Here is a 25,576-nt window from a genome sequence, read left to right as displayed (position 1 = left end):
AAAATTCTTTTTACAACTCTATTGTAGAGCAGTACTTCTTACATATTAGAAATACTGGTATGATAATACATGGGTAGATATTATATTTCACCATTGCAGAAGGTTCGCTCCAGATTTACAGTATTACAGTAAGATTAATACAAAAGCTATTGACCACAGAGACATCCTCTGTATACTTATATCATGTCTACACTTCATATTTTTTGCAGTTACAGGCCAACTAGGTTGTCATAGGTGACAGTGCAGCTAGAAAGGAAACAGTGGTTAAAGTGGGAGAAGTACTAAAGCAGAAGAGAAAAACAGCAAGTTAATGTGGGGTTAAACAAACGAGACACAGGTGACATTTGGTCATTTCATTTAACTGATGGAACAACTAGAGGCATCGATCAAATGCTTCACAGGCTTTGGTTTGAAGTAGAAGTGAAGGTTAGATATATCAGGCATGGTTTAGAACTGAAGAAACATTTCACATAAATGGTAAAACTCCTACACATTGCTTTGTTTGCTGTTAATATAACTATCAGAAATACTTTGGTCTACAAGTATATGGAATATAGTTTCATGCATGTATGTTGATACCACATAAATGATCCATTTTTCATCATAAATCTTATTTATATTTTTCATTTCAATACAGCCACTTTTTGGTAGTATTTGTCACTACTTGAGACTTAATGTTTTTTCAGTGTGATTGGTTTTCATCTTTTTTTATTATTACTAATAAAAGCACTTTTTTCATTTTATTTGGGCACTTAATAGCATTTTTATAGTGTTGCAATCTACAATAATAATGTAGGATTCCCATTCATGATGAATATTCCCATGTTCTGCTAGCATTTGTCGTTTCTCCAGTCATTTTACAGTCGTCTTCTTCTCACAATGGGAGTTTATTTTGAAGCCTAGTCCCGCTAAACATCTGGATGATACTGTGTGTGTTTTTCACCAGATGTTTCACTCATTAGTTGAGCTCATTTTTGTAGATGGCACAATATACCCAATTTACTCAATGGGGTGTCGTAAATCAAAATGCTGTAAATGATATTCCTCAATAACACAAGAGTCTTATTTTTATTCAAAAAGTAATGGGTAAAACAAGAGGTTAGGAGATAATACAAAATGTACAGGGCAGCTTCTGAGCAGCTCACAAGCAAAGTGTAGCACCACCAGTATTTGGCCTTTTCTTCAATATAAACTGAATCTGCACAGTAGAAGAAGAAATTGTCAATGCAGCATTACTGGGCATCAGGCCTTGTCTGAGTAAAGCAGAAACCCAGAGAAGATGCTGTCATCCTCACTGCTGGCATACACCCCATTCCAGTCTCTGAGCGTCTCCATCCACACCTGATCACCTGCAGCCAGCCAGAGCACCACCAGAGTGGACGCCTGGTCGATGTCTTGACCGTACAGAGAGTCCCGCGTCCTCACTCGCCGTGACCCGTTCACCACCAGTGTGGCTCGCAGAGGCTGGTTACGTACCGTGATGTGGAAGGAGAAGACATAAACCCCAGGGTGGACGCATGTGAAGCTGTTGGAAGTGACGTTGAAGTGGTTCTCTTCATTGTAGAAGACTTTGTCGAAGCGGATCGGGAAGCCAGAAGGAGGGAAGGACTTTCTTGGAGAGATGCCTACACTGAAGGCGGAGCGTTTCTGGGGAACCCCTGATCCTTTAGCTCCTTTGAATCCTCGAATGCCCCGATCACCTCTCATGCCAGGGTAACCTCGATCCCCTTTAGGTCCAGGCATCCCTCTTATACCTTGTGGTCCCTGAAGCCCTCTGACCCCTGGTTCTCCTGGAGGTCCAGGAGGTCCCTGATCTCCTCGGATCCCCATAGGCCCTGGGGCACCATGCTTGCCATTCAACCCTGGAATACCCATCCCTCCTGGGATGCCAGGAGACCCAGGATCCCCTCGCTCACCTTTCTGTCCTCTCTCCCCAAATGAGCCACACTCCCCTTTATCCCCCTTGTCTCCTTTAGGCCCTTGCTGAACAGCCAGTCCTGGAGGTCCAGTTGGCCCCTCTTTTCCTGGTTCTCCTTTCTCACCAGCAGTCCCATTTTGGCCAGGTTCTCCTTTCTCCCCACTATCACCTTTGAAACCTGGCAACCCTGTTTCACCTTTTGCACCTTTGTAGCCAACATCACCTGCAAGGTAAGGGAAACTGCATCATAAAGAGTAAACTATAGCAACAATATAAAACTAGAAAAGCACTCAAGAGAGTACAGTACCCTGCCTAGGCTGTTCAATATTTTAGAACACATGCAAAACTATGACATTTTAATGACATTTTGGATGACATACGAAACTCTGTTTTTTCCACATTTTGGATGACATAAACTATGACATTTTTTTCCACATTTTGGACGACATACTCCACTATGACGTTATTGGTGATATTTTGGACGACAAACTAAACTATGACATTTTTGGTGTCATTTTGGATGACATGCTAAACTAGAGGAGCCCTCAGTAGAGGGCAGAACCACGCCATCTACTGGCGAGTTTCAGTAGATGGCATTAAATACTTGCATATGACTCTGTATCAATTTTGATCATCTAAAGTATATCCCTTCCTACTTAATCTGCTGACCTGTAACTCCACACCTGAGCAGGAGACCTTAGACTGATCTTCAGTGCCAAGTTTGATCATCCTGACTTCAGCACTTGCAGAGATATTGGAGCGGACATACACACATACAAACATACATACATAAATACTTACCCAGCCAGCCAGATACCGAAGCGAATGCAGTAACCCCGCTGACGTACGTCAGGCGTGGTTAACTATAATGTTTTTTGTCATATTTCGGACAACATACTAAACTATAATGTTTTTATCAAATTTTGGACCATATATTAAACTATGACATTTTTGGTGATATTTTGGATGACAAACTAAACTATGACGTTTTTGTTGACGTTTCGGATGACATACTAAATTATGACGTTTTTGGTGACGTTTTGGACGACATACTAAACTATGATGTTTTTGTCATGTTTTGGATGACATGCTAAACTATGACATTTTGGTCACATTTCGGACAGCATATTAATTTATGACGTTTTTGGTGATGTTTTGGATGACATACTAAACTATGACATTTTTGTCATGTTTTGGACGACATACTAAACTATGACGTTTTGGTGTCATTTTGGACAATGTACTAAACGATCATGTTTTTGGTGATATTTTGGACGACATACTAAACTATGACGTTTTTTGTCATATTTTGGACGACATACTAAACTATGACGTTTTAGTGACATTTTGGACAACATACTAAACTATGACGTTTTTTGTCATATTTCGGACGACATACTAAACTATGACGTTTTTACACATTTTGGATGGCATACTAAACTATGACTTTTTTGTCATATTTTGGACAACATACTAAACTATGACGTTTTAGTGACATTTTGGACGACATACTAAACTATGACGTTTTACTGACATTTTGGATGACATACTAAACTATGACGTTTTTTACACATTTTGGATGGCATACTAAACTATGATGTTTTTGTCATATTTTGAACGACATGCTAAACTATGACCTTTTTACCCCATTTGGGACCACATACTAATTTATGACGTTTTAGTAACATTTTGGACGACATACTAAACTATGACGTTTTTTGTCATATTTTGGACGACATACTAAACTATGACGTTTTTACACATTTTGGACGGCATACTAAACTATGACTTTTTTGTCATATTTTGGACGCCATACTAAACTATGACTTTTTTGTCATATTTTGAACAACATGCTAAACTATGACCTTTTAACCCCATTTGGGACCACATACTAATTTATGACGTTTTAGTGACATTTTGGACGACATACTAAACTATGACGTTTTTTGTCATATTTCGGACGACATACTAAACTATGACTTTTTTGTCATATTTTGGACGACATACTAAACTATGACGATTTAGTGACATTTTGGATGACATACTAAACTATGACGTTTTTACACATTTTGGACGGCATACTAAACTATGACTTTTTTGTCATATTTTGGACGCCATACTAAACTATTACTTTTTTGTCATATTTTGGACGACATACTAAACTATGACGATTTAGTGACATTTTGGATGACATACTAAACTATGACGTTTTTACACATTTTGGACGGCATACTAAACTATCACTTTTTTGTCATATTTTGGACGCCATACTAAACTATGACTTTTTTGTCATATTTTGGATGACATACTAAACTATGACGTTTTTACACATTTTGGACGGCATACTAAACTATGATGTTTTTGTCATATTTTCAACAACATGCTAAACTATGACCTTTTAACCCCATTTGGGACCACATACTAATTTATGACGTTTTAGTGACATTTTGGACGACATACTAAACTATGACGTTTTTTGTCATATTTCGGACGACATACTAAACTATGACTTTTTTGTCATATTTTGGACGACATACTAAACTATGACGATTTAGTGACATTTTGGATGACATACTAAACTATGACGTTTTTACACATTTTGGACGGCATACTAAACTATGACTTTTTTGTCATATTTTGGACGACATGCTAAACTATTACTTTTTTGTCATATTTTGGACGACATACTAAACTATGACGATTTAGTGACATTTTGGATGACATACTAAACTATGACGTTTTTACTGACATTTTGGACGGCATACTAAACTATGACTTTTTTGTCATATTTTGGACGCCATACTAAACTATGACATTTTTGTCATATTTTGGACGACATGCTAAACTATGACGTTTTAGTGACATTTTGGACGACATACTAAACTATCACATTTTTTACACATTTTTGACGACATACTAAACTATGACTTTTTTGTCATATTTTGGACGCCATACTAAACTATGACGTTTTTGTCATATTTTGGACGACATACTAAACTATGACGTTTTACTGACATTTTGGATGACATGCTAAACTATGACGTTTTTTACACATTTTGGACGGCATACTAAACTATGATGTTTTTGTCATATTTTGAACGACATGCTAAACTATGACCTTTATACCCCATTTGGGACCACATACTAATTTATGACGTTTTAGTAACATTTTGGACGACATACTAAACTATGACGTTTTTTTGTCATATTTCGGATGACATACTAAACTATGACGTTTTTACACATTTTGGACGGCATACTAAACTATGACTTTTTTGTCATATTTTGGACGCCATACTAAACTATGACTTTTTTGTCATATTTTGGACGCCATACTAAACTATGACTTTTTTGTCATATTTTGGATGACATACTAAACTATGACGTTTTAGTGACATTTTGGACGACATACTAAACTATGACGTTTTAGTGACATTTTGGACGACATACTAAACTATCACATTTTTTACACATTTTTGACGACATACTAAACTATGACTTTTTTGTCATATTTTGGACGCCATACTAAACTATGACGTTTTTGTCATATTTTGGACGACATACTAAACTATGACGTTTTTGTCATATTTTGGACGCCATACTAAACTATGACATTTTTGTCATATTTTGGACGACATCCTAAACTATGACGTTTTAGTGACATTTTGGACGACATACTAAACTATCACATTTTTTACACATTTTTGACGACATACTAAACTATGACTTTTTTGTCATATTTTGGACGCCATACTAAACTATGACATTTTTGTCATATTTTGGACGACATACTAAACTATGACGTTTTAGTGACATTTTGGATGACATACTAAAAACTATGACGTTTTTTACACATTTTGGACGGCATACTAAACTATGATGTTTTTGTCATATTTTGAACGACATGCTAAACTATGACCTTTCTACCCCATTTAGGACCACATACTAATTTATGACGTTTTAGTGACATTTTGGACGACATACTAAACTATGACTTTTTTGTCATATTTTGGACGACATACTAAACTATGACTTTTTTGTCATATTTTGGACGACATCCTAAACTATGACGTTTTAGTGACATTTTGGACGACATACTAAACTATCACATTTTTTACACATTTTTGACGACATACTAAACTATGACTTTTTTGTCATATTTTGGACGCCATACTAAACTATGACGTTTTTGTCATATTTTGGACGCCATACTAAACTATGACGTTTTTGTCATATTTTGGACGCCATACTAAACTATGACGTTTTTGTCATATTTTGGACGACATACTAAACTATGACGGTTTAGTGACATTTTGGATGACATACTAAAAACTATGACGTTTTTTACACATTTTGGACGGCATACTAAACTATGATGTTTTTGTCATATTTTGAACGAAATGCTAAACTATGACCTTTTTACCCCATTTAGGACCACATACTAATTTATGACGTTTTAGTGACATTTTGGAAGACATACTAAACTATGACTTTTTTGTCATATTTTGGACGACATACTAAACTATGACGTTTTTACACATTTTGGACGGCGTACTAAACTATGACTTTTTTGTCATATTTTGGACGCCATACTAAACTATGACTTTTTTGTCATATTTTGGACGGCATACTAAACTATGACTTTTTTGTCATATTTTGGATGACATACTAAACTATGACGTTTTAGTGACATTTTAGACGACATACTAAACTATGACGTTTTAGTGACATTTTGGACGACATACTAAACTATCACATTTTTTACACATTTTTGACGACATACTAAACTATGACTTTTTTGTCATATTTTGGACGCCATCCTAAACTATGACGTTTTTGTCATATTTTGGACGACATACTAAACTATGACGTTTTTGTCATATTTTGGACGCCATACTAAACTATGACATTTTTGTCATATTTTGGACGACATCCTAAACTATGACGTTTTAGTGACATTTTGGACGACATACTAAACTATCACATTTTTTACACATTTTTGACGACATACTAAACTATGACTTTTTTGTCATATTTTGGACGCCATACTAAACTATGACGTTTTTGTCATATTTTGGACGCCATACTAAACTATGACGTTTTTGTCATATTTTGGACGACATACTAAACTATGACGTTTTAGTGACATTTTGGATGACATACTAAACTATGACATTTTTGTCATATTTTGGACGACATACTAAACTATGACGTTTTTGTCATATTTTGGACGGCATACTAAACTATGACATTTTTGTCATATTTTGGACGACATACTAAACTATGACGTTTTAGTGACATTTTGGATGACATACTAAAAACTATGACGTTTTTTACACATTTTGGACGGCATACTAAACTATGATGTTTTTGTCATATTTTGAACGACATGCTAAACTATGACCTTTCTACCCCATTTAGGACCACATACTAATTTATGACGTTTTAGTGACATTTTGGACGACATACTAAACTATGACTTTTTTGTCATATTTTGGACGACATACTAAACTATGACTTTTTTGTCATATTTTGGACGACATCCTAAACTATGACGTTTTAGTGACATTTTGGACGACATACTAAACTATCACATTTTTTACACATTTTGGACGACATACTAAACTATGACTTTTTTGTCATATTTTGGACGACATACTAAACTATCACATTTTTTACACATTTTTGACGACATACTAAACTATGAGTTTTTTGTCATATTTTGGACGACATACTAAACTATCACATTTTTTACACATTTTTGACGACCTTTTTGTCATATTTTGGACGACATACTAAACTATGACGTTTTAGTTACATTTTGAACGACATACTAAACTATGATGTTTTTACCCCATTTTGGACCACATACTTAAATATCATGTTTTAGTGACATTTTGGACGACATACTAAACCATCATGTTTTAGTGACATTTTTGATCACATACTAAACTATGAGGTTTTGGTCACATTTTGGATGGCATACTGAACTATGATGTTTTAGTGAAGTTTTAGTGACATTTGGACGACATAGTAAACTATGATGTTTTTACCCCATTTTGGACCATATCCTAAACTATCATGTTTTTGTGACATTTTGGATGACATACTAAACTATGACGTTCTTTACATATTTTGGACAACAAACTAAACTATGACATTTTTTCCACTTGTTGAACCACATACTAAACTAGAAAAGCACTCAGAGAGTGCAGACCTCCACCAAGGATAGAGAGGAAAACAGGAAACTCATGCAGTAAAGGATCAGGAGCTGGTATTGAACCTGTGTCTCTGACACAGTTCTGTTTACGAAGCACCTTCTCAACCAGTTGAGCTATCTGGACACCTTCCTTCAATTTGCTGGACGACATACTAACCTATGATGTTTTTTTTGTCCTATTTTGGACCACATACTAAAAAATTCAAAGTGATCCAGAATCCAGGATCCTTTCCGGATTGCCACCAAAATAAAATCAGCTCTTCCTCTTACCATAGTCTACATCCCCTCAAAATTTCATGTGAATCTGCCCAGGCGTTTTTGAGTTATCTTGCTAACAGGCAGACGGACGGACGGACACACAAACGCCGGGTGTCACATAACCTCCTTGGCGGAGGTAACAATGACGTTTTAATGACATTTTGGACGACAAACTAAAGTATGACTTTATTTCAAAGTTTTTTTTTGGCCCTTTTGTTGGATTTATTCAATAGGTTAGGAAAGACCTCTATACAGGAAGTTTTTAATCTAAGAAGCGGTTTCTTGACATGATGAAGACACTGTCATTGTCCGGCTGGGGTTTGCTACATCGCGTGACCTAAATATGTAGCGGGTGGTTGGAATTGATGGGACTCAGAAACACCCCACAGTTTAATCATTTGTTCCTTGTATGATTTCCAACTGATAAATTGCAGTCAGTTTGTAGTAGGAGCACAATCATGTGATTGTCAGCATGTAAATAACAGTGTTCACGTCATGGTTATAGCGATGCTGTCCTGGCAGCTATATCTCCCAATGGGAAATCTTTAACAAATCCGTGGATCCAGATTATAAGCCACATCAGTGCCAACATCTAATCACTTGGTCCTTGTGTCATTTGTGACCTTCACTGAAAATTTCATCCAAATCTGTTGGTCCGTTTTTGAGTAATGTTTCACACAGACAGATTCACAGACTAACAGATTCACAGACAAACGTACACCAATAGTCACATAACTCTGCCACGCCTTGGCAGAGTGATAATTCAGTGACCACCTAAACAGTTTTACCTTTTTGTCCTGGCTTTCCTGGAATTCCTGGTGGCCCACTGGTCCCACTGTTTCCTCTGTCACCTTTATCACCTAAGAAATTTATACAATAAAGCAATGTGAATATTTCTTTTTAAACATGAACTACTTGGGGAGGAAGAATTAAATGTAACTGGCCTACAAGGTACAGGATTAGAGACCTCTAAAGTCAGGAGGCCTCAATGCCACAGCCTTTGTTTGACATCTGTTATTGCTCATTATTTCTTGGTGAAAAATCAAATGTGGTTGTAGGTCTCGTGCCTATTATACTTTTAACAAAAACAGCATCATCCTGAGTCAGAAGACTTCCCTGTTGCAACCACACCCTGCTGTGATTTCCTGGGGTACATTTCTACATCAGTGCAGCAAGATGAGAAGTTAAAGCAATGAAAGTCAGCAAAACAAGACTTCCACAGAAAGGTTTTCTTTTAGTAAACTTAAATTGAACTCAGACTTATTCTATGTAGTTCCTTCTAATATGTTGTATACTATACTTAAGTATTTCATTGGGTTTCTAGAGAGAAGTGGATCTGTTGTGTCAGGAAGATTTGAGAAATTTCAGGGTTTGTTTTTCATTCATGTTGTAACTTACAACTTAGGTTGAGCTGTTGATACCCAGGGGTCAATTTTTCTTATAATAAGTAAGCCAAGTAATATATACATTCTAAAAAGTAGGAACCTACTGCACCACTTGATTAAATGCATTGTTGGGAGATAAAAAACAAAACTTACTGATCTAGATAAACCTTTCAGGTTTCAAACATTATTCTGAGGGATTAGTTTGACTAAGTATCGTTGATAATTGCATTAATTTAATATTGTGTGAATGTAAACTTAAATGTCTGTGTTATTATTTGATTCAAAACTAATTTAAGTTGAAGTAACTTTATGTTATTAGCTTGATAACTGAATTTTTCTTCATCTAGAGTTTGGGATTTCAAGTCCCCTCCTTTAACATGTCTGGAAAGCACCGAGCACCGACGGTCCCAAGGATCGATAGAATGTTTTTTTGAATGAGGAAACCAACCAGTTTTACACTTTTGTATAAACCACATTAGCAGATAGCATCTTGTCACCCAAGTGAATATTTCATTGGCGAAAACAAAAGCATTACTCACCCACATTTACACAGCATGCGTATCAACGCAGCACTTGGGGGAAATGCAGAATGTGTTAGTCATAATTCTGCTTATCTCACATGTGTGACAGATCACATTTTAGTAAATAAACCGGCCCATTACCACCTCTGTAAGTTATATGCAACATCAGAATGTGCTGAACCTGGAGCTGGCCAGCTGCTCGTATTAATCAAACAGCCCACTTCCCTTTATGACCCCAAGCAAATAGTCATAAATGCTCTTATCGGCCTTTCTAATAGTGTGGACGTTACAATCAGATTCATGGTGGCGTAAACTATTACATTTCATCTTTATCATATCCAGCGATCACTTCTTTTTCATGGGCCTCATTTATAACGGCCGGACAGCTTGTTGTATAATGAAATTCAAAGCACTCTATCGACCAGGGAGAGCTCACACTCCGTTTACTTATATTTACATATATTTTGTTTTCCCACTACAGGCAAACAGGCATGATGAATGTGGCCCTGCTGTGACACAGAGCTGCTCTGAGATCAGGCAACTTTCAGGCTCTACTGTAAAGTCTGGAGAGGGAACATTTTATTCCGTTTTATTTCAACGTGACAAATAAAGGCGCTTTTCTTTAAAGCGCAATCTGCAGATGGCAAGAACGTGTTAATTTCTTTGCAAAATAAGGTGTTAAAACATGCAAAGTCACATGTTTTGTTACAGCCACAGCTTAGGCTGTGAGCTGTGGCAGGGCTCTCTCCTCCTTCGGCTTTGCTCTCTCTCTCTTTGCAGGTGTGTGCTGTGCTGATGAGGAGTCCAGGTGTGTGTCATCTGTCATCAGCAGGTCATGTGCAGGTGGAGGCCAGCTAATCAGGTCCAGGCATCCTATCAGAACCGTTGTCAGTCATCATTTGATGCTGGACGTTGCTTTTGGTTTCCTCGCTCCTCCGGCTCCTTGGTCTGCTCCTGGTCCTCAATGGATTCCGCTGGGTCAAGGAAAATCATCTGTTGTCAGCCCCCCCCCTTGAGGCAGCAAGGTCCCCCAGCCCTGGTGTTATCAGATGCAGGTTATACTAACCTCCCTAGGTTAGCATAGCGGCTGTGTTAGCTCCATATAGTCAAGAGCAGTTTGGGTTGAGCTGTTGGGTTTTAGTGCAGAGTTTTGGTTGCTTAGTTTTTGTTAGTTAGATTTCCCTTGTTATTTTGTTCTCCTGCCTTGGTGTTACCAGCAGTGGGTTAACCTTAGCTTTTGGGTTTGTTTTTTTATTGGTCTTCCCTGCCTCTAGAGGCTCCTAGGTTGGTTCCCTGAGTTCACCCTGAGTTGTACAGCCAGTTCCAGTTCCGGTTGTAGTTTTGTATTCTTCCTGCTTCTGTGAATAAATTCATTGTTGTTGCAAATCTGTCTACTCGTTTATTTCTTGCATCTGAGCCTCCGGTACCCACTGTAACATGTTTTAAACAAATATACTAATAGAAATCTATTCTGATGAGCGATATATATATATCCTCCTGAGTGAGGGAAGTGGCTCGAAAAGTTCGTGTCCAGGGTGAGAAAGGTTGGCTGCGATCCGACCTGCACACCCCTGAGTCTTGGAGAAATGGGAGGCTGCAGCCGATCACCTTCTCAGCAGAGAGCACAATGCTCTGAAGTCTGTCTGTCACTGGCAGTGGCCCCAGCGACCACACGATGATGGACGAACTGAGGATGGACTTCATGATGGCGGTGTAGAACTTTGTATCGGGCTGGGACCAAGAGAGCTGAAATTTGGCCAGGATGTACGGCAGGCATGGGTGATCAAAAGTTATCAAAATGCTCTGCAAAAGTCTGAGGGCATGGAAATGGCATCCCCTAGAAATTTACAATACGCCATGAAACGACAAATGCAGTGTAACCACCCTGAACATGCTCCGATCTGCATCAAACTTTACATGTATGATCAGAGTCCTGCCCTGATGACATTCACATGTACATATACAGCCATAGTCATAGCGCCACCTGGTGGATGGAAGGAAATGCTCTATAACTAGCCTCTACATGCTTCGATCTGCCTAAAATTTTACATGTGTGATCAGAGTCCACCACCTCAGTCGCAGCACCACCTGGTGGACATGTGTGGATTCACCGACCAGCAAGGATGCGAGGACCCGTCCAATGCTGCTTGCAGCTTTAATTGTAATTGTTTGTTGGTCAAGCCTGATTTCTAGGAACTCAAAAAGAGCAAGCGCTGCTGTTGAGCCCAAAGCACCTTTTCGGCTGTAATGTGTCATAGCTGTATCTGCATTGTCTCAATACACAGTATTAGTTTCAAAATATTTTTGTAACACGCCAGATTAAATGTGTATTTAACCCTATTCTACTCACCTCTGTCTCCTTTGAACCCCATCAGACCACTCACACCAGGTGGGCCGGGTAAACCAGCTACTCCTGCCAGGCCTCTATCACCTGGTGGACCTAGATAAGTAAAAAAAATAAGTTAAATGTACAATGCTAAAAACTAAACACGTAAACAAACTAATTAATTATATTTACGCATTATCTGATACCTGCCAAGCCTCTGTCTCCTTTTGGACCCCTGGGGCCCCTCTCAGGTGGACAGCACTCGCAGAAGTTAAAGTAACACTCGTTGTAGTCCAGGGTGTAGTTCTCAGGGCCGGCACCAGGGGGCTCAGTGCCCTCACTGTAGTACTGTGGAAAGACATGACTTGGGTACGTGGTCCTCTCTGTGGTGGGCTCCCTGTGCGGTGGCAATGGATTTGCGGTCGGTACAATCTTGAGAGTCTTTGGCATGCTGGTCGTGATGGGGCTGTGCATGGTGATCTGAGACACGGGCTTCTTGGTGTACTGGTACTTTGGTTTCTGTGTCGTCTTGGCTTCAGTGCAGGAGACTGCAGTGAGCGTAACCACAACAACAACCACAAGAGTTGAGTGACAGGAGATAATCCTCATGGTTGACTGGGATCTGAAAAACACATCAAGACAGTGCTTCTGTTAGTCTGCACTAATTTCAACTTCTATCTCATGCTGCACAAAAATAGTACATGCAGAGTCACAGTTCGCTGCTGAAAGTCACTCATATCGAAACAATGAACCAAGACATCTTTACTTTGATCACTTCATGCATGCATGATGTCTATTCCTGATTATTTTTCTTCTTTTTGCTCCTCTATGTTGACTTTCCTCGGTAGCCAATCTCAGGTTGGAGCTATATTTTTTTCCCCGTTCAATCAAAGCTGATTTAATTTGTCCGATTCCCCTCACTGCTCATTCATCAATTACTTCAGCATCTTAGATGTTGGACAAGAACGAAAACCTACAGTTTCTTAAATCACAATCTCAGTTTATCAGTTATCTATGTGCCAACAATAATACACATGAACTAATGGTCTTATTAGGTTACTTGTGATGGTGACACATAACTCCCTGAGAATATGCATTCAGCAAATTTCATAAGACTCACCCAGTTATGCATAAGTAGTACGGTCATTTATCCGCTCTTGCGATGTCTTGGAGGCAGCACCAGGAGCTCCAGGTCTCTCTGATATCTCTGCCAGCCTTGGGTGAAAGAACATCCCCACCAATGAGGGTATTCGCTGGAAGCACAGGGGGAGGTCTGAAATCCCACTATGGCGGGCTGGAGCTGACCCAAGGAGAACCACTGTGCTGTGGCCCATTCTCTTTAGCCCCGTTGTGTAGAAAGGTGCTTTTGTGACACGGGATACAGCGCCCGGCAGGAGCACTCCCTCGCTGCGAGCTAGGCAAGGAGCAAAGGCCGTGGGGCAATGGGCCACCTGATATGGGGGGCATTCCTCCAACATCCAGCCTACTACCCAAGCTCTTACGGTGGGACAAAGCCAAGCAAAGAGGAGTCTGTGACAGAGGCCAGAGCACTACAGCGGCCTTTTTTTTCAAGCTTGGGTTTGGACGACACTCTGCAAGTAGCTGCAAGGGCAGTTTTTGTTTTTGGCCTTTTATTGTATAGCTCTATGTAGAATCCTGCAAGTTGACCGAGATGACAATGTCTACAACGATTAATTAAAAAGACTTAAAACTCGATCAGTAAATTGGCACATAGCACAAGGAGTTCAGTATTTAGAATCTACCGGTACTTGGTGGGCATCCAAAGGAAAGCTTTAGCCTAAAGAGCACTGATAATCACTCAACAGCTGCTAAACCTGAGCTGTTTGTCGAAGGGACCAGCTTATCTCCTTTAAATCGGAGCAATTGCAATGCTTGCCTGATCACTGTGACCGACTTTTCCTCACATGAGCCCCTAAAGGCTGCTGGCAGCAACATTTGTTAACTATGATTCATACTGTGTGGCCGGACAATGATTCATTCTTACGCTGTAACAAGATAGCATCAGGTTTTTGTAGAAAAGTGATTTTCTGGGAGCTGTCTAGTCGAAACTCTCGTCTTGCCTGTGACAATGAAGGTTTGAGCAGTGGACATGCCTCAGTTGCCAAAGACCTCACGTCCTCAGACAGATCTATGACCAGCTATGAGTGAGCAGGAAGAAGGGAAATGAAATTTAGGAAACAAAGAGAGTCGATGGAGGGATGAGGATAGAGCTACAAAAAAAAGGAGAGGCTTGTGTTCATTTAAACCATTTTTATTCTCTCACATACACTTTTCTTTATCTCCTATCCTGCATTTACACACTCCTCTTCTTCCTTTTTCCCAGCAGCTCAGGTAAAGTGTCCCTGAGTTGCCCCTCCGTAAAAGACGAACAGATGGAGAGTCAGATACGCAGCTGAGTCCTGAGAGAGAGACGGGTTCCTGTGGGCTTCTCCATGCCTGACCCCAACAACATCGTCTCTCAGCTCCATTCAGACCACACACAACAGCGGCGGTCAGTTTACAGTGCCCAGCTTGGCCACAGAGGACCTGGGCGCTGCTCACCTGTCCATTCATTTAACACTGGCACCGGCCCTGCCCTCAACCTCCATCCGCACTCTATAGAGCCAGGGATAAGGAAGAGTTAACTTACTCAGCCGGTGCAGCCGAGCAGAGAGAGGACCAAAGATGACTTGGATGGATGGAGGTGTATTGCCTTACGTTAACCCCATTCATGTGGGGGAGATCTTGAAGCTGCAGTGAATGTGTATCAAGTAAGGCTGAGAGTGAGACACTAAGATAGGGACTTGCTTAGCAACCGGCCACTCTGTATGACTATTCTGCCACCATGCTCACAGGCACAATTAAGGCCATAGACAGTTTTTTTGTTTGGGATCTTATCAATGAAAATCTAGACCCTGCAGAATTAGCAGCTAATGACTTTGGCAAGCGAACTGCTGGCAGCGTAGACACATCTCATGTAGTCGGACGGAGTACAAAAACAGCTTCTCTTGCCACACTTTCTCTGATGTTTCTAATGCACTTAAAGTAGGTTACACAAGGGCGATGACCTTTTCTACAAGAGAGAAAGCGTTTGTTTGTGGTGAAGTCTACATTTATTTACATATGCAAGTAGGTCAAAAGTGATCGCTTGAGATGTAAAAGAGACAGAGATTGATGTATTTATGCAGAGGATGCAAAGCGAGGTAGGTTAGGTTAGGTTATACTACTGTGTCACGTGCTTTACTCGTCATATTTGTTTACTGAGTTTTGCCTGGGCTGATATGGACACTTCCTATTAAGAGAATTTTGCATGATTAATTTTCTTACAGTCACAATGGCATTATCACTCAAAGCAATAGTTTTACATTTTGAAAATCACGCTGCTTTTTCTACAGTCAGATGACAAGACAAAAACACTTTTATATTTGGCTGCTTAAATATGAAGCTACAGCAGACCTCCACTCAAAGGTAACATAATCAGCTTCTGAACACAGTAAGATTATGGTGTCGACAAGAGCGAGGAAGTGATGCATTAAAAGACTGTTTTGCACATAATCGTCCATAAAACCCAGGACTGCTGGGGGTTTTGTTCACACAGAACCAGGCAGATTGTTTTTCTGTTTCCTTTCTTTGTCCTGAGCTGTAGGCTGTAACTTTATGCTTCAAGATAATCAAATGCATTTCCCAATATGTCATAGCATAGCTTTAAAGAACAATCTTCCAGCAGATGAACACATCTCTAGTATTTTTTAAAATAGTAGAGAAATACTAGAGTAATTTAAAGGTGCACCCAACAGAGGTGCATCACATTTGAAGCTCTGAACCAGAGAGACCAGTAAAACACTGATTTTCAGGCTGATGTTACATTACTCTTGGAATACAATACAAAACATTAAGTCACTGTCAGTAAACATAATGCACAGGCTGACAGGAAAAATGAAGGAAAAGACATCACAGCAGTGTTTTGGGATGCCTTTATGTATTTGTATCCTGCAAGCTCCTTAGGTTTTGTAAAGTCGTAAGTTCTCTCTCTTTACTCCTCATATCTTTTTCTTCATCTCCACAGAGCCTACTACACCACCCTACTGCTGCCCTCATATGCCCCTAAATCAACAGACAAAGAGCAATCTTGTTTTCACCTCCACACCCCTCATCTTCTGTCCTGGGCTGATTTGTTTTTACACAGTTCCCTCCTCAGTGATTGGATTTAGCTTCCCGACCCTGTAAAGATCATAGAGGTTTGGTATCAACTTCTAAAAAATGAAAAACTCTGTCTCACTCACTCCCTTGTGTTTCACTGGAAAATTCTTGGTACCCTGTCAAACATTCCTTCACAGCAGCTTGCACACGCTGATGAATGTCCCTCTTTTTCATGAATATTGAGCACTGTGAAACACACAACTACAAGCAGACGGTCTGAACTGCATCCTAATTATTTGTACTAGAGTGATTTGTTTGTCAGACACAGATAGTTGTGATGATTTTAGTAGTCTGAAGTGCTAAGAATTCAGATCACACGTTTGAGCATCCACACAAGAAAACAGATATTTCCCTATTTGACCACTTGGTGGCAGACTTTTTCTTTCTTCATTACAGCTACAAACCTTAAATTATTGACTGTAATTGTAAGGACACCTTATCTGACACAAACACAAACACACATGATGAATCTGGAATATATGCAAACATTTATTTCAGCTCACATTATGTCTTTTTGAACATTTTCAGCTTAAAAATATTCAGATAATAGACGGACGATCTCGTACCAGCACGATTTTCACATTATTTCGCCTTCTTTTGCACATTGGTTTTCTTATTTTTCTTAATTTTAACATGTATGTGCTACTGGATACCTACAGTTTCACCAAAAGGATGAATATAATTTTATCTGTACATCTATCTATCTATTTACTTTTGCTCTCATACGTTCTCTACAAGAGCAGCCTGTCGCCTTAATAGGTTACACTGGTCTTTAACTGTTCTTGCCAAGCGTATCACAACAATGTTTTCATGTGTAATGAAAGTAAAGTCACCGTGTCAGGGTTTGAGTCCAGCTGTGGCGTCACGCCTTGCTGGACTCATGTTTTTATCAGTCCAGCCACTCCTAGCTTCATATTGACTGATTCAGAGCTCAGATAAACTGGGCTGAGCTGGGAGGGGTGTCATGAGCTGAATTCCTCCTCCATCTTTGATCAATAAAGAATGGCAGTAATTGCACAATCATCCTAAATGCCACAGCACAAAGCTTGTCTGATTATATGAAGATCAGTCAAGAAAATCTGGCATTAACATAAGACAATGCATTGATTTATCCTGAGGCCACAACAGCGTGATCCTGTACATCAACACCGTGTTGGGAACGTAATTATATTCACAAATTATGCTACTAATTATCCAAAAGTGTTTAGTTTATGCATATTGTTTCATCAGTGGATAACTTACCAAAAATGTGTTTAAAACTTTTGTTTTTCTCTGTAAACAAACCGGCTTGTTTCAAAATGAGACAGAACAGCTCAATATGAATCACATCTGAAAGAATACAAAAGAGAATACAAAAGAGTGTGTTTGACGAGACCCCACCCGAAACACTGCACGACAACACACACAGGGACACACACAGATACAGACACACACACCCAACAGTGCAAACAATGTTCCTTCAAAACAAGCCTGCTAAATGCACTGTAACACAACATAATAGCAGGGTATTGTCTTTCTTTTGTTCTTAGATGGTACAGGTTTTAAAAGGAGTCAGAAGCTAAAATCTGCAAAATCTGTTGTCATAATGAATGACATAAATCGAACAGTTAAATGGGAAAAAAATGTATTTATTGTTAAAATTAGACAGCCTCTTAATGCTGTTCTCTGAATCTGAAGTCTTTTTTAATATATTGGTTTAGTTACAAATTCTAAATGGAGCCACAGCAAATAATTAAGTGGAATGGAAATGTAGATGCTGATTTGATTTGCAAAGAAACTGTAGATTCAGTTTTCTGTTTTCACTGTTTTCACTGTTTTTATTGTTTTTATTCATCTCTTTTTATTGTTTTTATTTCTGTGTACGGCACTTTAACGGAAAGCGCTTTATAAATAAAGCTATTATTATTATTATTAAATGCTCCGATATCATTATCTTTTAAGGACTATCCAGTCATATTCACTATTTTCATGTACAAACATCAATATGGCATGCCCAATACACACGTTTAATATATTTTATGTATCTCTGATTGCTGACTCTAAAGCATTTTTTTGCACACAATAATAGAAGAAAAAGTTAGGAAAAAAGTAAAACGAAGACAGCAGTTGTCTTTTAAAATACTTATTTGGTGGACTTTGCAGTATTCTGTGTCATATCTTCCAGTGCAGTACACAAAATGCATACAATGCTTGGTGAAGAATGTCCATTATTTTACATAAATGGTATAAACATTGTGTGTTGTGTATTGTGTGTGTCCTGTGTTGTTTTATGAGTCTTTTCTCATTGTCTTTTGTTCTGTTCTGTATGTATTTTATTGTTACGTTTTAGACATTTCAAAGAGCCATCTAGTAACGGCACTGCAAATTAGCTTTCGGCTGTAAACAGATAAAAAAAAAGGTCTTTGTATTTGAGAAATAACAGCATGTTCTATGTGTTTGTGACCAGAAAAGAGGATTAAGTGTGTCAAATGTGAATCAAAGGTCATGTACAAGCCATAACACTGTGTATGTGTGTCTAAGTGTGTCTATTGTTGCCCATGTCTATCATGGATTGTGTCTAAACAGTGGCTTCAGGTTTTTCCATGGAGACATTCACTGTAATGACCCACACCTGTAGGAGGGCAGAGCTACACAATAGCACCTTATCTCGGAGGCTGTTTAGTTGTAGAATTTCAGCCCTGTGAGTGCTTGACTTCAGCCAGAGGGGAAGGTGTTACAGAATGTTGGTGATGATATTAATTTTTTAACACTTTCTGGGGTTTCCTTGTAAGCTGACACCTGACTGTGACCCCAGTGTCGGCACGTATACGTGCATTTGTTTTGGTGTCATGTACCTGTCTGTATGTGGGGCCCCGACAGTTGCTAGGAGTTCCCCGTTTAAGCTGCGTGAAGCAGTGACAGGACGCATGTAAACACAACAGAAACAATACACCACCGCTGCCAGTGTCAGGAGAGCATGTGAGTGTGCAGATAGCTTTGTTTACACCTTGTCATTATGGAGATAACCTCTGACCTCTTCCTTCATGGGATATGAATTAACATGTGTAGTGTAAACAGAGGTTAGCTCTTCAAAGACTGTGAGGAAGAAACAAAACCAAGTAGGATGACATGAGAAAATGCTTTACCTCGTTTTTTATGCGAGAAGACAGGAGAGTAAGTAAGGGTAAAAAGAAAGGGGGTAGAAGGAGTTCTTTAGTCTGGGATGAGCATGGTTGTGCAGGTTGACAACTGAGGGTGTTGCAGCTATTGTGTTTCAACATCCTGGAAAAAAAAACAAGGTGGAGGTGTTCAGTTACAATGCATGAACATAGTTAGCTTGCCAGTCCCTCTGCAGCAGCCTCACTGACAACCAAAACAATTACCCTCCTCCACCATCCATGGCAATCTTATTGCAGAAATGTACAGTGCAACCTTTATTTCCGCACCATTCATCTCTTTCTATTCTGCAAACATTGGGTTAAACTATGTCTGTTCCAAGATAAAAAGGGTGGCAGGCTTCAGGTCACCACAGCTTTGTAGGCATGGAACATGTTACCCAGTATCTGCAGAAGGGAAACCAAAGCCTCCAGGCATTCATTCTTGCTCTGTTTAAGGAGAACTGGTTTGGTGGCGCTGCCTCTTATTGTGTGATTTCACTTTATGTGGTGCAGTCTATTGGGTCAGAAATGTGCTGCCCATGAAGCTTTTGTTTTGCTTGTTCTTGCATTTCAAAGCTCTGCTAGACTGAAGGCTTAATGTACTTGATAAGCTGCATGAATACAGACTCAAACTATTAGTATGTGTGAGCATTCAGAGCAGAAACCAGACTACAATGAGAAAGACAGCAGTTGTCCAAATAGCTTCAGATGTCTTTATTCTTTGATTTTTGCAGTGATGTGCTGCTATCATGTATAAATAAAACATTCATTTGGTAAATGGTGACATAAAGCTTTGGGGGGGCTGGAGATATCTGCAAAAGTGTATCAAAAGTGAAATTAACCGATACAACCTGTTAACGATATAAAAGCACTTTTAGGTGAAGAAACAAAGAAAAGAACGAATTATGTGTTATTTATGGCCACAAGAGAACACAGGTATAAATAATCCAAAAAACAAAGTTTGGTAACTGACATTGTAACCAGCCAAGCATTTACCAGTGTTTATAAATATATAATTCATATAAATAAAGAAAACTTAAAGATTATGTTTAAACTAGAATTGGCAAGCCCTTGACCCAAAGCACAAATAATTAAAAAATGATATTGAGCAACTACCAGATACGCTATGACTCACTCTGTAGATCAACTATACATACGGAAGACTGTTCTTAGTCGGGCTTTGCTTTTCATTGAGGCCAATTTGTCTGCACTATCTTTGCATGTGACAGCAAACAGTTCTCCTTTGACTTCAGGGGTTAAGTAAAGCTACGTCGGTAACAAAGCCAAGCCTAAAACACAGAGGTGTGTTGTATCAATATTTGCTCATGCATGGCACAGAGTACACCTTCCTGACATGCCAACAGGTAAAAAATTGGAGATAAAAAGAAGGCTCAGCATGGACTCCGTCGTTATTTTCCTTTATTAAACACTTTGACCAGTAAATCAATAAATGAGGGCCTGGGGCAAACTGAGGCAAGATCCTGACATTTTAAGTTTCATTGCAGATGCAATTCAGATGCTACAAAATGGTAAAGGTGCACCATATAGTGATGTTTGACTGCTGATTCCAACCATTCCCTTTTTAAAACTTTTATCAAAGTGGCAAACTAAACCTCTGAAGACTGTAGCCTTAGAGTCGTGATGGAAAGAAACGAGTCGAGCTGTATTTTGTAATGAAGACAAGCATGCAAATCTACCAACCAGCTATGACCATATCATGCAAAACCCAGAGGTGTTAAGCATTCACACAGGACATATGGCGAGAAAAACAATACAAAAACAAACAAAAAAGGACAAACAACACTTCACAAGACGTTTCACAGGGAGGGTGTGAAAGTAATGTAGAGTTGTGCGTCTAATACCGTGGGGTAAGGCCAGAGGGTTTGGGATGTAAAGAAGATAGGAAGGCTCTGATTTCCAGAGGACTCCATTAAGATCTTCATGTTTTCAGTCTTGAGTAGCTGAGGTGACTGACTGCTGGGACGGACGTGGTGTGAAGACGGAGCTCCAGGAGCGAAGGAGTTGAGTTACAGGAAATGATGTACAGATTCATGCTAATCCACCCGTTTTTGGTCTCTTTTCCTTCATGTTTTCTTCTTCTAGTTCATGAGCGCCATGGTGCTCTCAGGCTGGCCGCCGAAGATCCCAAAAAAGAACTCCAGCGCCAGGCGAACGTGGATGGGAACGAAGACGTATGAGGTGTAGATCACCATGGCGATGGCAGAGAAGAAGATGGAGTTGAAGATGGATTTTTCCCACGGCTCCAGGACATAGATGCCGGTGATGAGCAGGTACTGGTAGTACAACCAGGCCAAGTACTCCCTCAGGTTCTTGAAGTTCATCCTGCAGGCCGGGCAGAGGTGGACCGTGATTCAAAAAGAATGAGATTAGACAAAAATAAGACAAGACAATCTTTTATTGATCACACAACGGGGAAAGAGCAAAATGTAGAGAATATCAGAAAAACAAGAAATATACATAAGCATTGTTGATATTGTGCAATTTTCCACATGTAGAACATCTAGGTATTTCAGAATGTGGATAACAACAATACTGAAATGCAATTAAAAGAAATTAAACCCAGGGGTCTCCCACGACATAAAGCAGTCCTTACGTCTTTCTCTCTTATTCCCACACATGGGACTCTCACAAATGAGTTCTTGCTACAGTATGTGAGAGGAGCTTAATGAGCAGAGCCCTCACTGAAGATACAGCACAGGTCAGCGCATGCACGGACACAATAACAGCCACTTGTTTAAGGCTCTCTCACTCTGCATGGATTGTAGGTTTCCAGCTAGTGTACTTATGTACGTTTACGGATCCTGCTGCGCTGCTGGGGGGGTGGAGCCAACAGGTGCGCTATAGGTGTGCTCACCTGCCTGTCTTAAGTCGGGAGAATAGCCATATATATTCTTTAAGAGGCGGCTGTCCAAAGGAAGCAAGGAAAAAAGCTTCTTTGTTTAAATAAAAACATCAATCTGTGACTGTTGCATTGAAATCACCACAATCAAAACGCATTTTGGTGGTTTTCTGGGACAATAACAGCATTTTTTGGATCCCAATTAGGATGTTAAATGGCTTGAAAATATCTAAGTTAACAAGTTTGGCGCACAAAATTTGCAGATGATTGAAGCCATATCTCCTGCGCAAACGGTAGCCAGAATGTAAGATTAGTTGGTGCACATATCAGTGAGAATGACAGTTACAGGTTTAATTCAGAGTTTCTTTAATAGAAGGAATATTAGAGGGGATGTATCAGTTCTTGAGAGATTACTGTAGCCCGTGTTGTGTAAAACCGAATCTATATTGACTCACCTTAGCAGCCGATTTGAGATCCCCAGAATATCTACTAATGATGGATATTATTTCAGGACGAGCTCCAGCCCGCGTCCCGCTGCTGCTGCTGCCGCTCCGCTGCTTTGTGTAAACGAAAAGCTGCCTCACCAGTTTGCCACCGGGCTATAAGCACTACACATGCAGACTGAGAGAACGACACCACACCCACTTACTCGTGCTCCCACTCACCTGGCTCACAGATCATGCAGGTGGAGTGACCGGGGGCTCACAGGACGCACAGGCCCACGCGTGTTTACGCAGCACCGAAGATAAACAGTCCTTGCGTCACACGGAGGAGGGAGTCGATGTGTTGGGTTCGCGGCTCTATTTCGGCCGTGGGAAGTCGGCCGTTTCGCGCAGCATCTTTAAACTTTCTTCAGTCCGTGTCGCATCCTTCGCGCATCTGTCCCACCATGATGCAGCCCGACGCCGCGCCGCAGTGCCGCCTCTGACGCAGTGAGGAGCAGCAGCAGTAGCAGCGCTGCTGCTGCACAGGATGGAAAAACAAGCAGACACAGAGCGGGCATCGCTCTGGCGCACCACAACCCCAGGACGCAGTAAATGTTAGTTATTATAACCAGATAAAAATATTAAATCGTGCACTGAACGTGAAATAATATCTGATATAATATTCTGCTGCAGCCTTTGCGCAATCTTCACTGAAACGTCGCTCACTAAGCAGTCACAAATAGCCCTGCATCTCTTCATTCAAGTAAAGGCTAAAGAAGAAACATCAACACGCTCCAACACCTGGTTCCACTTCGATGATAAGAATATTTTGCAAACTACACTGAGTGTTTAGCATTTAGGATCAGTGATGTCAAAAGTATTTTGGAAACAAACAACCCAAACACCCCTGGGAAAGAAACAAAGTAGAAGCAGAGGTGCTTTTCAGTTTTCTGCCGTCAGAAATACAATTAGGAGGCCTTATCTTCTGTGAGGTCTGCTGATCTGCTCACTTATAGCCCTGCATTATTTATGTGTAAACACTGGCTGTGTCGCCGTGGCGCACCAGTTACGCATGGATACACTTCTGCGAACGTGTCTGCGTCAGAAGGATGAGGACTGGTTTGAAAAAGGCCAGACACAAGGAGTACATCTTTGGAGATTTGCGACAGAAATGAGACACTGCCGTCTTTACATGAACTGTCCTGACCTGCTCTGCTACGATGACTATGAAAATCATTATTCAAATCAGCGCCAAGTTCCAACAACACATTCATCTTCTGCTGCCCGCAATACGACTAATGCCAGAAACGACAGGGGAAGCATTTTGAGTCACAGGGGCTGAGTTTGTGCACATGCAAAGATGGTGAGGCAAATCAGGCCACACACACACACGCACACACGCACACACGCACACACGCACACACGCACACACACACACACAGGGGATTCACTTCATTCACTTTCCCAAGTAGATCTGATTACCATTAACAACCAGCTCAGGTTTGTGAAAAAGAAACTGGCTCTCCTCCGCCCTTAAGTTAAAAAGTGAGACATGTCACACAGACCTTGTGATGCACACATTCCTCTGCCGTCTTAGAAAGCTTAAAGCTTCATGTCTATAGGGAGGTGTGCACAGCTCTGCAACAAACCCAGTGACAAAACAACACTTCAACAACCACCTTAACTCCAAGTTAAATTCTGGTTTTGAAAAATGCTGAGAAGAATCCCAAATCAAACAGGATCATCACAAATGTTTGATATTACACGTGCACAGCTCTTTCTTGCCATTTTAAAATGCTCCTAAGAAGATTTTTTGAGCAAACGGTCTCACATAAAGTGCCTCAAGCTTATTCACGTTCCCATAAATCAGCTCAAAACTTTTCTTAGCATTTGATCCACTTTACTGAAGCCTTATGACCAAAAGGCACATTTCCATTCTGGTTTCAACAGATGCAGAAGTAGAATACAGCAACCTCACGTTAGAATCCAGATAATCAAATACAAAGAAGCTCATCATTTCATTGTTATAAGCCTTAAACTACAAGACTTTTTTTGCCTTTTAAAATTAGTTTCACATTCCTTTCTCCTACAGAATTGTATGTTACGTCTTCCAGCTTTACATTGTGTTTGTTTTAACTCAGTCATGTTTAGAACATAAATGTACTGTATTGTGATCAAATTCATGCTAGACTATTAGAACATCAAAAGCCCCTTTTTTGATGGTGGCGTGCTTGTGAGGTTATCTGTGTTTTACAGGGAAGCCCAGGCAGTAAAATGTGTGACATGTAACTGAAGTGATTTGAGTGAAATCTAGCATTGATGAAGT

General features: G+C 39.9%; 2 protein-coding genes across 3 annotated transcripts; both read right to left on the bottom strand.

Annotated features, from left to right (window-relative positions):
* Positions 1–1,045: 1,045 nt before the first annotated feature.
* Positions 1,046–20,536, bottom strand: otol1b (otolin 1b). Its single transcript, XM_051957657.1, has 5 exons — positions 13,749–20,536; positions 12,835–13,250; positions 12,653–12,742; positions 9,185–9,256; positions 1,046–2,141 (listed from the first exon to the last, which is right to left on the bottom strand). Exons 2-5 carry the CDS (start codon positions 13,235–13,237, stop codon positions 1,243–1,245), a joined length of 1,464 nt encoding a protein of 487 aa, XP_051813617.1. The 5' UTR covers positions 13,238–13,250; positions 13,749–20,536; the 3' UTR covers positions 1,046–1,242.
* Positions 20,537–20,664: 128 nt separating this feature from the next.
* sptssb (serine palmitoyltransferase, small subunit B) lies at positions 20,665–24,579 on the bottom strand. 2 transcript variants are annotated; one of them, XM_022207151.2, is made up of 2 exons: positions 23,491–24,579; positions 20,665–22,308 (listed from the first exon to the last, which is right to left on the bottom strand). In XM_022207151.2, exon 2 carries the CDS (start codon positions 22,305–22,307, stop codon positions 22,065–22,067), a length of 243 nt encoding a protein of 80 aa, XP_022062843.1. In that variant the 5' UTR covers position 22,308; positions 23,491–24,579; the 3' UTR covers positions 20,665–22,064. The 2 variants fall into 2 exon arrangements, with proteins under 2 accessions (XP_022062843.1, XP_022062844.1); XM_022207152.2 differs by lacking the exon at positions 23,491–24,579 and adding an exon at positions 23,281–23,484.
* Positions 24,580–25,576: the final 997 nt, after the last annotated feature.

This window comes from Acanthochromis polyacanthus, chromosome 13 (genome assembly GCF_021347895.1).
Source record: "Acanthochromis polyacanthus isolate Apoly-LR-REF ecotype Palm Island chromosome 13, KAUST_Apoly_ChrSc, whole genome shotgun sequence".
NCBI lineage: Eukaryota > Metazoa > Chordata > Actinopteri > Pomacentridae > Acanthochromis > Acanthochromis polyacanthus.
The sequence above is the reverse complement of the archived record's forward strand: the minus strand, read 5'-3'. Positions and strand labels throughout refer to the sequence as shown.

Bases quoted from the DNA above. Each gene is read 5' to 3' on its own strand.
- otol1b (XM_051957657.1), bottom strand. From the start codon at position 13,237: ATGAGGATTATCTCCTGTCACTCAACTCTTGTGGTTGTTGTTGTGGTT. The intron at 12,743-12,834 runs GTATCAGATAAT...TTACTTATCTAG, and splicing joins AGGAGACAGAGGCTTGGCAG to GTCCACCAGGTGATAGAGGC. The intron at 2,142-9,184 runs GTAAAACTGTTT...CTTACCTTGCAG, and splicing joins AGGAAAGCCAGGACAAAAAG to GTGATGTTGGCTACAAAGGT.
- sptssb (XM_022207151.2), bottom strand. From the start codon at position 22,307: ATGAACTTCAAGAACCTGAGGGAGTACTTGGCCTGGTTGTACTACCAG.